Source organism: Grammomys surdaster, unplaced genomic scaffold (assembly GCF_004785775.1).
Source record: "Grammomys surdaster isolate TR1022 unplaced genomic scaffold, NIH_TR_1.0 126158, whole genome shotgun sequence".
NCBI classification, from domain to species: domain Eukaryota; kingdom Metazoa; phylum Chordata; class Mammalia; order Rodentia; family Muridae; genus Grammomys; species Grammomys surdaster.
The window spans coordinates 7,222,286-7,238,572 of record NW_021620966.1 but is presented as its reverse complement, the minus strand read 5'-3'; the positions used below and the strand labels follow the sequence as shown (position 1 = coordinate 7,238,572).

Here is a 16,287-nt window from a genome sequence, read left to right as displayed (position 1 = left end):
AAACAATGAAAGACAAAAAACACTACAAGCACAAACTAAATAAATGAATTGACTAAAATATCTGTGGAGTTCTGGACATCAGTTTTTATAACAAAATCATAAATAAATAATATAACATCTTTTTACATTAACTTTTTAAAAACCTTAGCACAGCCAATACCATAATTTAAAATGCCCATTTTCAAAAATATATAGAAGCAAATGCAAGCTGAAATTTATATGTGCAATGTTAAAATATAAACAAAACATTTAAAAGAAAAACAAGTTTTGTTGGAAAAAAATCAGACCAGAACATGGCATATGACCTTGTCATTACAGACTAAAGAAAAACATTGTATGAGTTACAACTGAACCTGCATAGACAAGCAATTCCCACATGGAGAATATGCAAATGAACCCTACGAAGCTTGCTCTTAATGATGTCCCCTTGGATATATTAAGCTACCATAGCTTATTTTATGATTTTATGCCACCAATTTCAAGGCAAACGAAAGTCTCTAGTGATCACAAAGCAATCTATATTCTATATTAATTGCAATATCAGACTCTATAAACTTATTCACTTTAGAATTCTTTTAAAATGAATGCAGATAGATAACTTGAATTCTTTTAGATGATGATGTTATAAATGCCATGAAATTAGCATGTAACAGTGAGATGCTACGTGTGGAGAAGTATAGGGCGATGCTTGCTTTAGAGTAATATCTGGAACCATTTTTACATAATGCAAGAGCTGAGAAGAGAAGAATGTCATCAAAGAAACTTGATCAAGTGACAGTAGACATCAAAAAATGGAGAAGAGGGAGGGAAAAAAGGAGGAGGAGGAGGAGGCGGCAGTGGTGGCATCATCATCATCACCATCATCATCATCATCGGGCACTCACACCTTGGCTTTCTAGAATTTCTTCCCCCAATGACTAAATTCCACAGTGCAGTTCATTAAAGGCAATGCTTTCCAAAGCATGAGCCCTGAAAAACTGGCCCATCAGTGATTACAGGTGAGACAGACTGTCATTATTGTCCTCACAGTGTCTACACGATAGCAACAAATCTCCCTTCTAAAACAGAAAGTTGTGAAGGTGGAAATATTACAATTTTATGATGAAGAATAGAATTTCTTTATTTTCCTGAAAATAAGTTATTGCTGGAGAAAAATATTTAGACAGAGATGAGAAATTATATGAATTACATCAACAGGATATAAAAGCTATTTATACTTTCTTAGTATATATCTATATCTATCTATATACTTTAATTAATGTCCCATGAAAATACATTATATACAAAAAGAAAAACACCCACTTCATTTGTGGTACAAACATGATTTGGTTTGATCTGACACAACAAGTAAGCCATCATTCACTGTTTCCTTAATTTTTAGGACATTTACACTCTAAAATGAATATGGATAAGTTTTAAAACTGTCTGTCCCTGATTAGCCTATGTGAGGTGTGATGGGTTTTATATGCTTGGCCAATTAGTGGCACTATTAGGAGGTGTAGCCTTGCTGGAATAGCTGTGTCACTGTGAGTGTGGGCTTTGAGAACCTCACCCTAGCTGCTTGGAAGTCAGTCTTCTGCTAGCTGCCTTTGGAAAAAGAGGTGGAACTCCTCTTAGCTTCTTTAGTCCCATGTCTGCCTGGATGCTGCCATGCTCCTGCCTTGATGGTAATGGACTGAACTTCTAAACCTGTAACCAATTCCCAATTAAATGTTGTCCTTATGAGTTGCCTTGGTCATAGTGTCTGCTCACAACAGTAAAATCTTAACTAAGACAGGAGCATAAAGACAAATGTGGCCAACTCAGGAATAAGTGTCCTGTCATTACTCTAAGATCTACAGACTGAATACAAATACTTTGCTTTAGTAACGTCCATTTATAATGACCCAGAACACTCTACAGAGTATAAGCTGCAAGATAAATGACCGCTGACCTTCTCTCCTGCTTGGCCAGAGGGACCTGGGTCTCCAGTTGGGCCTGCACGGCCTTTGGGGCCCTCAGGGCCATCTTCTCCTCTTGGGCCAACTTGACCCACCTCACCCTGAAATGCAAAGTAACATTGTGTATTTATTCACAACACCTCAGATATGTATAGGCAGAGATTCTAGTCTGTTAGAGAATCAGGGTTGACTCTTTTTTTGTTACATCGTGTTTTGTTTGCTTGGTTGCCTGCTTTTGAGAAAGGAGTTGAAATAGTTTGACATCAACAAACATTTCATTATTGAATAAATACCTGAATGTGGTCTAATATTCAAAAAGTGTGACACCTTGGTAGTAACATATGTACTACCATATTGCTTCATATATGTGGGATGAAAGAGAGAGGAGAAAGGAATGGGGGAGAAAGAGAGGGAGGGGAGGAGGGATAGAGGGTGGGAGAGAAAAGGAGGGAGAGAGAGACAGAGAAAGAATGAAGAACCGAGTTTAGAAAGCAGTTTTGGAAACTATCATTTAGAATACAAAAGTCTTCATTTTGGAATTTTTAAAATTGTAAGAACACATTAGGAGCTGAATTTCAAACCAATTGCCTCCCATCCTGGATGGCCTCCACATGAACTTCAAAGAATCTCAACTACTCTTAGGTTTGTTTCTTTGGTCATCTAGATTGTGTATTTATATGAGTTACAAAATAAATCTTTCCTGTAATGTATTTAACATGTTCCAAGTCAATCTATATCAAAATAAATTATTACTAGATATAACTGTTGTAAAAACACTATATTTACACTCTGCGATTCTGAAAATCATAAAAATTAAGATGCATAAAAGTTGCAAACTATGGCAGTCAAGCAACAGAGTTCATAACATATACACAAAACTTAAAATAAAACCACATTCTTTTCTTCTACTAATTTGATCATACTATCCTGAAACTGCCATAAACAATGAAACTCAAATTTATATAGATATTCAGGTTAGAGCTTAATGAATTCATTGTTGAGGTGAGACTATCAAAAATGTATTTGCCTGTATAACTCAGTAGGAGAATGCTTGTCTAGCATTTTCAAAATACATAATTACTTCTTCAACACTACAACAAATGCATTTAGTACACATATCCTGAAATCTCTGTTAAGTATAGCTTTTCTTAAAAGCACATCAGACATGGTGGGTGGTTCATGCTTTTAATCTCAGCACTCAGAAGGCAGAAGCAAATGGTCTTTGTGAGTTTGATGCCAACCAGAGCAGCATAGTGAGTGCAAGTCTACCTATAACTACAAAGTAAGTCATGTCTCCAAACAAATCTAAATCCAAGTTGAAGTGAAAGAATGTATAAAGAATATTTATTATGTATAGTTGAGTAAAAACACCTAGCATCTAACACAAAGCTGTCAAATTACTGAAAGTCAGATGTTTTAAGTTCTTACTCCATTAAATCTATGCTTTTAACATGGTGGCTTTATTAGAAAGTAACTCAATAGGTATCTTGATACATTTCTGTGCTCCTATAAAATTTAACATAATATAAAAAAAACCACTGGCTCTATACTGTCACTACAAACATTATATTGCCCAGTCTTTACATAAGAACTGAAGTGAACTGTCTCTGACATTTCATTTAACCTTCGCTTTCTGTATTTCATGCTAAGAAAAAAATATATATGTGTGCATTGTGCTCTCTAGTGTTTACGTTGATTTGAAACAAGCTCGAATCATTCTGAAAAAAGAACTTCAACTGAGGATATGCCCCCACCAGATTGGTCTGTGTATTTTTAGGTGTGTATTTTCTTTATCGAAGATTGATGTGGCAGGTTTGTGGGACGACTGGGACAATGGTGCACTAAGAAAGGAAACTGACCATGCTATTAATAGGAAGGCAGTGAGCAGCACTCTTTCATGGCCTCTGTATCAGCTCCTGCCTCCAAGTTTCTCTCCTTCTTTGATTCTTCCCCAGCTTCTATCAGTGACAGTCTTTTCCCTATAACTATTAGGAAAATAAAACCTTTTTCTCCTTAAGTTTCTTTTGACTGTGGTGTTTTATCACAGCAGTAGAGTCCTTAACAAAAACATACAGTGTTCCTTTTTACTTACTCTGTCCCCTTTAAGACCCATGTCCCCTTTGAATCCCGGAAAGCCATCTTCACCCTAAAAAAATGTCATGAATAAAGAAAATATTAATTAATCATTTGAATCACTCAAAATAAACCTATATAAACATGAATATTAATAATTAGAAGAAGCTCCTGAGAAATATAAATTCCAGTCTTGAAACCATGCCACCTCTGTTCCATCCCTGACCTACTCTCATATTTCCAGAGTCCTACCATCCTTCTGCAATGATTGGGTAAAAGTCTCGGAAGTTTTCACAAATATATTCATTATGTCTTCCCTGTCTCTTAGAGAAAATAGTTCTTCTTTTTAATATTAGCATTTCTTTAAAATATTTAAACAAAAAGTAAATTATTTAAATACTTTTCATTAACATAAATTAATGAACTTGAGAAAATGTTTTTACCCAAAGTCACACATTTGTACATAGGAATACTCATGATGTTCACTTTTTTCCAATGGAGTGACACTGGGAAGGTCAAACACTCCAGGAAAGTTCTCATGTTCTGGAAGACTTGGCCAACATATAATGGGACTCTATAATTTTTTTGTGTTTTTATTACTTACAATTTGGTGCCGATTTCCTTGTTTCGTTTTCTGTTTGGATATTGTTTTATTTTGTTTTCTTGGTTTTGGGAGGATATTTGATTTTTTTGAGAAAGGAATTAAAGCTAGGAGGGTACTGAAGAGGAGAGGATCTGAAGGAAAGTGGGGCAGCAGGAGAATAGGATCACAGTAGATTTAAATTTAAAAATATATTTTAAATAATGAAATATGATTAAAGAAGAAAGAGTATTCATGGTTTAATGTAATTTGAATCCATTAAATACCTTGTGTCTCAAATAGGTCTCTAATCTGTGTCACATTATCTGGTGAGGAATAAGCAGATTCACAGTTCCCCTTATATAGAGACTGACACTTTTGCCATCCCTTGCTCAGAAAGATGATGCTAAACGTGGGCATTCTTTTGCAAATGGTAAAGACAATTTGACTATGGAAATAATTTCTGCTATTCTCCCAGAAATTTGAAAGTTTCAGAGATGACTTACTGCTTCTTTCATTTCACGGAACTCAAGGGGATTTACATTTTTATAACATTTTAGATAGAAATTTATTGTGTTCAAAGTTACGTAAAACATTTTGAGGATTTTTTTTTTGGTAACACAATAGATAAAGGTAGAACATCACACAGTTTTATCAGTTCTCTGAGAATTTTGTACAATGTATTTTGACCATATCTATGGCCTCTCCCACACCTCCCAGACCTAGAACCCTCTCTATTCATTCAGTGTTATATCTTCTCCTTTTGAATATTTCTTTTATTTTTGAGATCATACCACAATTATTTATTTCATTTTTCCATTTCCTCCCTCTAAATCTTCACATATACCAATCCTTGGTTTCTTTCAAGTTTTTGCTCTCTTTTTTATTAGTTATTATTATATACATGAGTATATGTATATACTTACATATAGAGAGAATGACCATTTAAACACATACAAAAAATGATTGCTCTATTTTAAGTTGAAAATGTTCCCTAACATTAAAATTTGGGGTGTCTCTAGCCCTTTTGCCTGCTTTTGGGACCCTTTCAATCCTACTGGGTTGCCCCAGCCAGACCTGCTATGAGGGTTTTGTTGCCTAGTCTTATTGTAACTTGTTGGGTCATGTTCAGATGATATCCATGATAGGTCTATTCTTTTCCAAAGGGAAACAGGAAGAGGGATTTGGGGGAAACTGCAGGTAGGAGAAGAACTGAAAGAAATGGAGGAAGATGAAAATGTGGTCAGGGTATAATGTATATGAGAAAAATAAAACAAAATTAGGAGCAAAAGAAAACAAAGAGACTTCTAAAAGATAATAATAAAACAAAAAATAAGATCAAAATATTCTAATGAGTGTAAGTTAGCCATGATTTAATCCTCAATCATTTCTTCTGCTCTTAAACTTAACCGGCTTTCCATTGCCATCCAAGTTGCGGGATTTAGTTCCAAAGACTGGGGTTAGAGTTACTGTACCATATACCCTTCATATCACACCTGGGGCTTACTCCTTTGTGTTATAACCTAATTACTTTTAACTGAAGACTCAACTCATAATTCTGTTTTGATATTCTCCTTGAGTTGTGTGTGCTCCAAAACAAATATCTCTTATGACAAAAATATGGTCCATTTTAAATCTTTTTGACAACTTAGGATCCAAGATATCCATTAAGCACTAAGTGAACAATTTGGGAATTTGTAAATTATAGAAAGACTAAGAAAATGTCAAAACTTCAACTATAAAGACTACATGAAATGTGAGCCCAGGGCTCATGTTTTGAGTATTCGTTCTTTTTGTTTTGAAGACTGTGGGCACTCAGAAGCTGTGTCCACTTTGACAGCAGGAGTTCACTAAAGCAGGATTTGAGCATTGTAATTAGCCTCCAGTTCCTGCCATGTTCCCACTGCACAGATAGAGTCCCGTTTCCTATAGCTTTCTCACCGTGACTGACTGATACTAATGAAATCATGGCCTCAAACAAAACCTTTTCCTTATTTCATCCTTGGTTTTTGTCGTTGTTGTAGTTTTTAATGTTTCTCAAAAGGAATTGAAGACAGAATAAAGAGCCAGCTCACAAAATATGAGAAAACAAATACGAAAGACCCATATGTACATTAAAGAATCATCATCATCATCCATACTCAGCAACACTAATCGTTAGGAAAATGCAAATAAAACCTACTGGGATGATTGCCACTAAGAATAAGGAAAGAACGTATGTGTTGGTGAGAGCATAAAGCTATCTGAAATTCTGTGTGCTGTAAGGAAAAACAAAATGGATGGATTACACAATTATAAATTAAAGTGAAAATTTTAGTTCTAGAGATGTACAAGATAAATGATACAGGATCTAGAGCATGTATTTATTGACCCATAGTTGTGGGCATAATAGCAAAAATATAGTAGCAATGGAAGCATCCACTGGTATACTAATGAACAGACAAAAATAGCTGATATATGTGATGAAATGATATTTAGCTTTCAAGGGAAAGAGGACTTAGCTACTGTACAAATTTGAAGATCTTGAATGGTTGCATCAAATATTTTGATGCAGGGAAATTCAAAGACTAAATCTGGAAATGGTGACAAAAACCTACAAAATGTCTATATTGAGTGTCTGCAGCCTTATTTTCCCTCAGGAGTAAACCATGATGCACTCAAGACTCTAGTGACAACATGGCCTTTTAAAGAGCAGGCTGTTCTGTGTACTGAATGCCTTGAGAGCAATGGAAGAGGCTTTAGAGCTGAAATTGGCCATTCTCTGCCTATCCATTACTGTCATTGCTGTCTCCCCTGAGACAAAGGTAATTATAGAGTTGCCAAGTTCAGTTTAAAGAAAGCTGTGTGCTGTGTCTAAGAATCAAGTAAAAGTTGTGAGGATTGTTTTGAACAATACTAGTTAGTTGGTTTAGTTTTATTTTGTTTTTCTTCAATTTATGTATTTATTCAATTTTTTAGAACAATACAAGAAAGTTTATTTTGGCATCCTTCTAAGTATTTGTAATTAATGGAAAGTTATGACACAGTTTCTTTAGGTGTATCATAAATCACCTTTACTAAAAAATAACATGCCAAGTGATGAGATTTCAAGCTCTAAAATTAACAAATCTTAATTTTAGGAATATGAAAAGGTAATGTTGAATTTGGTTAGAACAGCAAAATAGTTCACCTATATGATTTTTTTTTGTTTTGTATTTATTTGTTTTATTACCTGTGACAGGAGAGGCTAGAGCAGTTATGAAATAAAAAGCATGGAGAATTATAATCTCTGTGTACTAACTCCCTCTTTCACTATCTGATAACCATGAATATCTTTACAAAGTATACAGAATATTTTTATTTAATTGAGGTTGTTGAAGTTTTGGTGATTCAGTTTCTTGGAAGTAGTGTTCTAGGGAAGCTTCTACTACAAAAGCTACATTGTCCTAACAGTCTTTCCATGTCTTTTTAGTCTATTATGAATTATGTAACCTACTATTTTCATATTTAAAAAACATATTAAAATTAATTGTAATATAATGCAAATAAGAATGATTCTATTTTAAAAACTTTCATTCATTTACCTAGAATCCTCAAACTTAAGATAAAGAATAAATCATTTGCTTGTTCCTAGGTAAGATTAATGGTAGAACATTTACAAATTTAGATTTAAAGATAAAGCATAAAAATTTAAAGCCTCACTTTTTGACATTTATTCTAGATGACATTAGAGTCAGAGTTCAGAATGTTGATTCTAATTTAAACTTTTAATTATTGGTAATTCACTGTATTATTTCCTCAGAAACCAACACAATTCAAGTTAACTAATAATTTCTGGGTGCTTTGATCTAGAAGTGTGCTGTTTATTCTTTACACAGATGTTCACTTATTTGCTTCTTAACTTCCAAAATTTATTTAATTTGCACTTTACAACTGCTCTTCCCTCCAGAAATTTACCACACTTCACCTAAATAAAACACCTTTCTTTTAAACATGGACTACTAAAAATTTTTTGGTGGGTACTAAGCCAAGGAGGCCAATTGAATTGATATTTAACATAAACAAGTACCTATGTCAAAGCACAGAAAACATTCAATACAGAAATTGCCAGCTCAGCATTGGCAGACCATCACTGCTGCCCTGAAACCACAAAGAGGCTCCAAGCCATGTCCGTCTATGATGACCAAGATGAACCAGGGTTGTTGTCAAGGCAGCAAACTTAGTTGAAAATGCACCAAATTTTTACAAGCATAAAATTAACAATATATGGTATACATTTACTACTTTCTAAGAGTATTTTCTGTACAAACTAACTTTTGGTAATATAATAAATTTATGTTTAGTTATCTATCCCTTATTAAAACCACATATATTCAATAAACGCTCATATCATGATTCAAAAATAAATTATGTCCTCAAAATCAATGCAGTTACTCTTAAATATCTACACTTACTAAAAAAAAAACTACTATTAAGTCATACTTTGTGCTTGTAATTAATGGTTGAACATTTATACAATTTTTATAAGAATTAGACCTGATCCTGATTGTTAAAAATAACTCCTTATGACTGAAAGCTTACATTTAAGAATTTAGGAATATATGAATATATTTACTTCAATGAATTTAAATGCAATTTTCTTGAAGAAAAATAGGAAACCTCCTTAAATGAATCTATGTGTGATTTTAAAAAGAAAAATAGGAACTCTCCTAAGCCCTATTAACGTGTCATAATCTTTTTTAGCCTTAGGTACCTACATTTATCTACTTCTGTGTGGTCGTAATTTTATTTCCTTCCAATAATAATGTTGCTTAAATCCAGCATCAGGTAAGATTTGTTTTTTTTCCAGACACACAAACACACACACACACAAAAGGTTTTGAGTTTGGGAGGGTGGTTCTAGTAGAGACAAAATGAATAAACCCTATTAATATATAACTGGAAATTGTCCTTCTGTCATAGCCAATGGATGCAGACTGACATGCCTGAGATTTAATCAAGTCAAATACATGTAATTAAAAAGGGATTTAGAGCACACGTGTGACATTTTCTGGCATCTGTGCATTTAGCTCTTATCCTGGGACACCAAATTTTTTATGGGTCCTAAGATAAACTTTATACTCACAATATCTGGCTTGTAAGTAATTCCTCTATATATTTTAAGAAACAAACTTTTTTATACTCCATTTTTTTTAACCTTGGATGCTTAAAAATTAAAGTCACCTAAAATCATATTTTACCTTTTCGCCTTTAGAGCCCTTGAGACCTCTGACACCATCTGCTCCCTAGGGGGACAAAAAGAATCATTAAAGGATAACAATACTTCACTGTGAAATGAAATACTGTGAAAATAATTTAGTATTTACCTTTACTCCACGGGGACCGGGATAGCCAATTGGCCCCTGAGGACCAGGAGGACCCTGTAAAGGATTCATTGTGACTTAAATGTCTCCACATAATATACATTGTCAAGACTACTCATGCATACACTGCAGTTTTCTCGAATAAAGTTTTCAGAAAATGCTAGATTAAAACTATTTACATAAATAATGTACATTCAGTAATTTTATTAGAATCATCATAACTATGATAGTTTATTCTATGTACACTAAATATGTAGACTACAGATCTGCCACCATGAAAATTCTTTACACAAAAATGATAACAGTCAATTTTCTAAATTTGTTATCATAAAATTAAAATTAGCTATTGTAGGTGTACTTGCTTATTATATCTAAAGCACACATAATTTGACAGGACCTTCAATAGATGCTCTGTAACCTACCACGGCACCCTTTTCTCCAGACTGGCCTTCTTTCCCAGGATGACCCTATATGGAACAAACATACACTGGTAAAGACATGATATTAATGATAACTGTTAACCTTGTTAACACCCCCCCTTTAAAAAAAATCACACCATTATTATATACCTTAGATAGAATATTAAGGCCTAAGTAAAATTTTAAGGTCTAGGTAATTGTTACCTGAATAGCCTGTCATTATAAGGAAACTTTATCAAACGTTTCTGATATTATTAGGCAACTTTCTAATGCCAAGACTGATTACATATTCTATAATGTTCTGTGTCCTTGGGAACCAATCATGATGGAGGTCAGTAGAATTTTTTGGTGTAGTTACCCACAATAAGCTTAGACCAAAACAAACCATCCAACAAATCTTCATGCATCTATGTATAAACTTTTATGGTATTACCTGCCCCTGGATAGACCCCAACAAAAAAGAGACACCTACACCAATATAAGAAACTATTTGGAATAAGACTTCCATTTTGAGTAGTGGTCTAGTAAAGTTGAAGTTCCCAAAACCTCCCTGGAAACTGATATGCTACTTAGCAAAAAGGGACATTTACTGGGTAACTGACACCCTCGTTTGCATGTTAAGACATGAATGTGAAACAAGTCCCATCCTCTAGACAAGTTGGAGCAAGAATATGAGACAAGGCAAGCCCTCTTCCACAGTAGAATACCACAAGCAATGGAAACACGGTAAGCATGCAAAACAGACATGGTCCTAAGGAAACATGTCCCTAAATCCGGATTGGTGAAATAACTTGATGCAGATATTTGTGGATTTGGGCTTTAAAACCCTGAAGAATCTTAACTCATTGTCAAGGTTCAGTTCCTGAATCTAGACTTGTCATCCTTGGTTAACCAGTCTTGGGGCATATGTTCAATAAACTATCCCTGTTTGACTGAGGTCAGTTTTCATGTGTTTTGTGAGGTGATTCCTGAATCCCAAGAATCATATGCTTTATTTGAAAAGATTATTAAAAAATTGTACAAGTGTCATGGTTTTTAATAACATTGAAAACTAGTTAGAGAAAAACCTATTTGATGAGTTTGTGTTTCATTAAATATGAAATCTTTTTCAAAAACTTCAGAGAAAGTACATAAAGTAATACATCCTGTTATTAACAATTCAATCTCAAAATCTTACTCAAAGCAAATTACATTTGGTTGATATTCTTTATGCGAACAAAAGCAACCTCAAAAGTCAGTAAGAACATGGGATAGAATACATAGAGAAACCAAAGATACTGATCATGTTATCATGCTATTGAGATATAATAAATAAAAAAATCTACAGTTATATCAAAAATATACTCTATATCCACAGGTAGAAACAGTAAATAACAGATGTGTCTATATATATTTACAGAGGAGGAGGAGGAATGTCCCTATAGCCAGAAGAATTTTTACGGATAGTATAGGAAGAAAGCAGTGATTGCTCTGTACCTTCACCTGGCCTCTCTACTGTCAATGTTTATATTTACTTATACAAGTTAGAGTCATTTGATAAGAGAGAAATCTCAGTTGATAAAATCACCCAACCAGACTGGTCTACAGACAATCCTATGAAGCATCTTCTTGTTTGGTGATAGGGAGGACCAAGTCCATTTTGTGTGGTATCCAGCTGGAACAAGCGGTGCTGAGGATTTTAAGGAAGCAGGCTCAGCAAGTCAAGAAAGACAAGACCACTCCTCCATGGCCTCTGCATCAGTTCCTCCCCTATGTTCCTACCCTGCTTGATTTCCTGTCCTGACTTCTCTCAGTGATGGATGATTACCTAGAATTAAACATGCCTGTTCCTCCCCAGGTTGTTGTTGGTCACTGGGGTTTTATTAATCGAAATCTTAGGCTGAAAGACTCTGAGAAGCAAGTTAAAAATAGAATGAACTCATGTTCTCTATGAGAGGAAACAGACACTAAAAAGTAATAGCACCTGAAAATACAAGCAGTGAAATAGATGTCAGAGAGGAACATGTGGAATTAAGATGAAGGAATTTTGGTAGGTTCAGCTTTGCAGCCAGTGGGTTACTTAATATAGAAGATACTGTGATCTTAATGAAGTGTCTCCAGAAATGGAGCATATACTTTTTTATAGAACTGGTATTTTATTATACAGAAACCAATGTTTACTTACTGAGTCAATTCACTTTTATGATTGCTTATCTATAATTATTTTTAAGTTACATGTAAAAATATTTTTTAAGATTGCTTATGGAAATGTCAGTGATGACACAGACAGCTTTGACTTACAGGAGGTCCATCAGCACCAGGAAGTCCAGCAAGCCCTGGTTTTCCTTGTGGTCCCTAATCAAAAAAGAGGATAATATGATTTAAAAGAAAGAAAAATATAAAAAGTTCTAAATGCTGGCTATCAGTACAACACTAATAACAGCATGAACTTGAGAGGGTGTCTTCCATCACTAAGTGCTCAACAATGTCATAAATACTTAATAACCAAAAACACAGTACATAAAGACAAAGGAAATTGAACTCAAAAGATCTCAAAATGTTATATTTAGTCCAGTTTGTTGTTTTAAATGTTTCATTATTAAAGTTGACAAGTTACTTTTTAAGTGATATAATAAACTGTCATTAACAGAATAAAAAATGCAGGTCAGAAAAGCATTAATTCATAACACTGAGTAAAGCCTCAGACCAAAGCTTTGGATATTCACATTGACAATGTTATATTAGTACCTACCCAAAGATGCAGTTATGAGCACTACTGAACGCTTTGGAAATAATAGACCAAATACACAGTGGTGGCCCCATAAGATTAAAATAGAGGCGAAATATTCCTAATGTTAGCCTCTTAATGTCAGAGAAGACAATTATTACCAGGTTATTTGTGGTAATGTAATCAAATGAATGTGTTGATGGTTGTGTAAAAGCATTACATACATAAATATATATACTATTTGACTCAATTATTGTGATAAATGAATACATTAACAATATATTTACTTTACCACACTTCTACTAAATGAAGAGTAAATTTACTCTAAAACAGCTTTTATTTGTCAGCCCATACACATCTTAATTACATCTCTTGATTTTGACAAGAGGCTGCACCAACTTACTGACTTACGTTATCTAGATTTGCACATATGCTTGTTATAGTGTTTACATATTTCTTATTTTATCCTATTATTAACAAACATAGAGACAGTCAGAGTGATGAATAACCATATTCTTAAACTTTTCTAGTAAATTTAAGTTCCTGGATGACTTATTAGAACCTGTTAAATGTACATCTATTTTGATATAAAAGGGGCATAAACTAATATGCATCTAACACAAGACTATAATGTAACTGCTCAGTGGATCACTCTGGTTCGTTCTTAACTACTGAGTGTTTCTAATCCTATGTCACCTCATCATTCCTAAATGTAGAACACTGTAAAGAAAAACACTGCAAGAAAACCTTTTCTTAAGAGAAACATAGTTGTGCTAATGGAAATATTAAATTTATGAGGCCCAGGGCAATGTTGCTTGCAGTCCATTTCACTTGGCAGGATTTGAGAAGTGTTGATAGAGGAGAAGGGATGTCAGCAGCAAGTCTAAATCTCCAAGACAGTTCCCACCATTTCAATTGTTAGAGGGTATTTAACATAAGCATTGTACCCGTGTTGACTAGCACTGCTGAGCATTACAGAAAAGCACCAATTAAATCATGTGTAACAAAAAGCAGGGAACATTTACCTTTTGAAAATGGCTTTCATATATTAAATTACTTGTATCTTTTTGAAAGGGCTTAAAGTTTTCAATTCTTTCCAACAATAAGCAGTCCTATTACATTCCACAGTCATTACCTTAAGGCACCGAACATTTAATTGTGGTATTTTGTCTGTCACTTAAATTGCTCTTTATTTTCAAGACACTGGTCTTGTTTCTTAGAAAAAAAATGAAGTACACCAAAATAGAATGAGTCCTTGCATTATTGTCACAAGTAGAGTTGCCGATGGTTTGGCACACAGTGTTACATGGACATTTGCCGTTGATATATATTTGAAGACCGACAAGAAATATTAAAGCTCTGCCAAAAGAAGATGATTTTTAAATGAAATTGAATTCAATTCATCTCCTTTAGAATGAAGGTTTTGTGACAAAAAAATATTTTAGCTGAATTTTTAACTCCTCATGCTTTCCCTAGTGAGGTGGAAATAAAGATGAATGAATGTCATATGTTCCATATTTTAATAAAAGTTAAAATTTATGAAGTGTTTCTGTGCACTATGTTAAGCAATTTATATGCATGATCCACTTTGTCTGAGTGAGTTCCAGGAAATATCAACATCTGTTATTATGTGACATGTGACATACTCATTGTCTGTATGCATATAGATAGCCACTCAAGTTTTCTAAGTCACTGTCTTTAACAGATATTTACTTTGTGTCTTGGTGTGTCTCACTGAGCTCACAGAGTCATATCATTTGTTTTCTGTAAATCAATTAACATGTGAGTCATATGAACCCTAAACTCACATATTAAATTACAGGAAATGCTCTCCTTGTAAAAAATGTCAGAATAAATAACAGAGGTAGTTTATTATTGCAAACTACTAGTAACCTTTATTAGAAATATAATAAAAATAAGCTGAAATAACTTTATATGAAAGTTATTAGATATTAAAATATCTTATTTCAATATGAAAATAAATATTAAATTACACATGAAATAATTACTATTTACAAAGTTTAAAGTAAATAAAATATTCACTATCTGATATGGGCAAGATATTAAGTACAGACCATATATGCAATCTTTAAATATCTGTCTTTTTAAGTTTTTTGTCCTTTTGATGGGACAAGATAGTCTTTGAATTTAGAAAGTGGATATGCTCGGAACAGAGAAAATACTGGAGCACAATGTGGCATAAGCTGCAATGAGCCAAACCATATATTTTATTTTTGGCTCTAAAAGAGGAATTAAATATGCCCATTTTCTCAAAGAAAAGATTCTTCTTAACAATCCAAGGAATACATAAGAGCCTGCTGTAAATTTAAAAGGTACATATTTTAGGTGTAATTTATAATATAGACGTGATGTTTATAAAGTGCTAGTCAGAAGATAAGAAAAGTCAAGTTTACTGATCTAAGACAGAGACTCAAGTCAAGCAGTGCTGCTTAATAATATAATGCTTGCCAAAATAAATGGCTTAAAATAATGTTTAGAACATATCTAAGTTTCATGCTGTTTTTTTCAAAATCACTAATATATTGCATGATATAATCATCCCCATAAGTAATGAACTTTAATACTCCCTAAAGAAAGGAAGTAGGGGTTTAGTCAAATGTGTTTTGCACATCTTTAATCTTAACACTAAGGAGTAGGAAGCAGGCAGGCCCCAGTGAGTTAGACGCCAACCTGGACCACATAGAGTTTCAGGTCAGACAAGTTGACATGGTAAACCCCTGCCAAAAAGTAAAAAGAAAAAAAAAGAGAATTGTGGAAATGACCAATAATCAATCAAAAATAAAAGATGCCAAGTTAAAGAAATGCTAACTAAGAGAATGTTGAAAAGAACTTAGAACATCAAAAGCAAGAGAGATGAGTGTTAATCAGAATGTGGAAAAACTAGTATTTCCATGTGTTGTATCACTGATAGAAATAAAAACAGATTGTTCAACCACTTGACAGTTTTAGAAAGTTCAAAAACCAGTATATCTATGCTTACTATATAATCTAATACTTTTAACTATGTAGAGTAAATGAGTAAATCTATGTCTATATAAACATTTTCTTGAAAATATTCGTGGCACCACATGTATAGAAAATAGCTAAAATGTAGAAGCTACTCAAATGATCATCAACTAGTGAATAAGTAGACAGAATTCGGAATGTAAGCCTAATTGCAAAACAGGATTAGATTATAGATACATGCTCTCAGTTGGATACGTCC

At 33.6% G+C, this 16,287-nt stretch overlaps 1 protein-coding gene across 4 annotated transcripts in view; it reads right to left on the bottom strand.

Moving 5' to 3' along the window:
• Col11a1 (collagen type XI alpha 1 chain) overlaps positions 1-16,287 on the bottom strand; it is a 198,833-nt gene that overhangs the window by 77,935 nt on the left and 104,611 nt on the right. For all 4 annotated transcript variants that reach the window (XM_028757393.1, XM_028757395.1, XM_028757392.1 and 1 more), the window contains 6 exons: positions 12,635-12,688; positions 10,358-10,402; positions 9,939-9,992; positions 9,813-9,857; positions 4,033-4,086; positions 1,934-2,041 (listed from right to left, as the gene is read on the bottom strand). In XM_028757393.1, the coding sequence (XP_028613226.1) occupies positions 1,934-2,041; positions 4,033-4,086; positions 9,813-9,857; positions 9,939-9,992; positions 10,358-10,402; positions 12,635-12,688 (360 nt within the window). The remainder of the gene's footprint in view (positions 1-1,933; positions 2,042-4,032; positions 4,087-9,812; positions 9,858-9,938; positions 9,993-10,357; positions 10,403-12,634; positions 12,689-16,287) is intronic.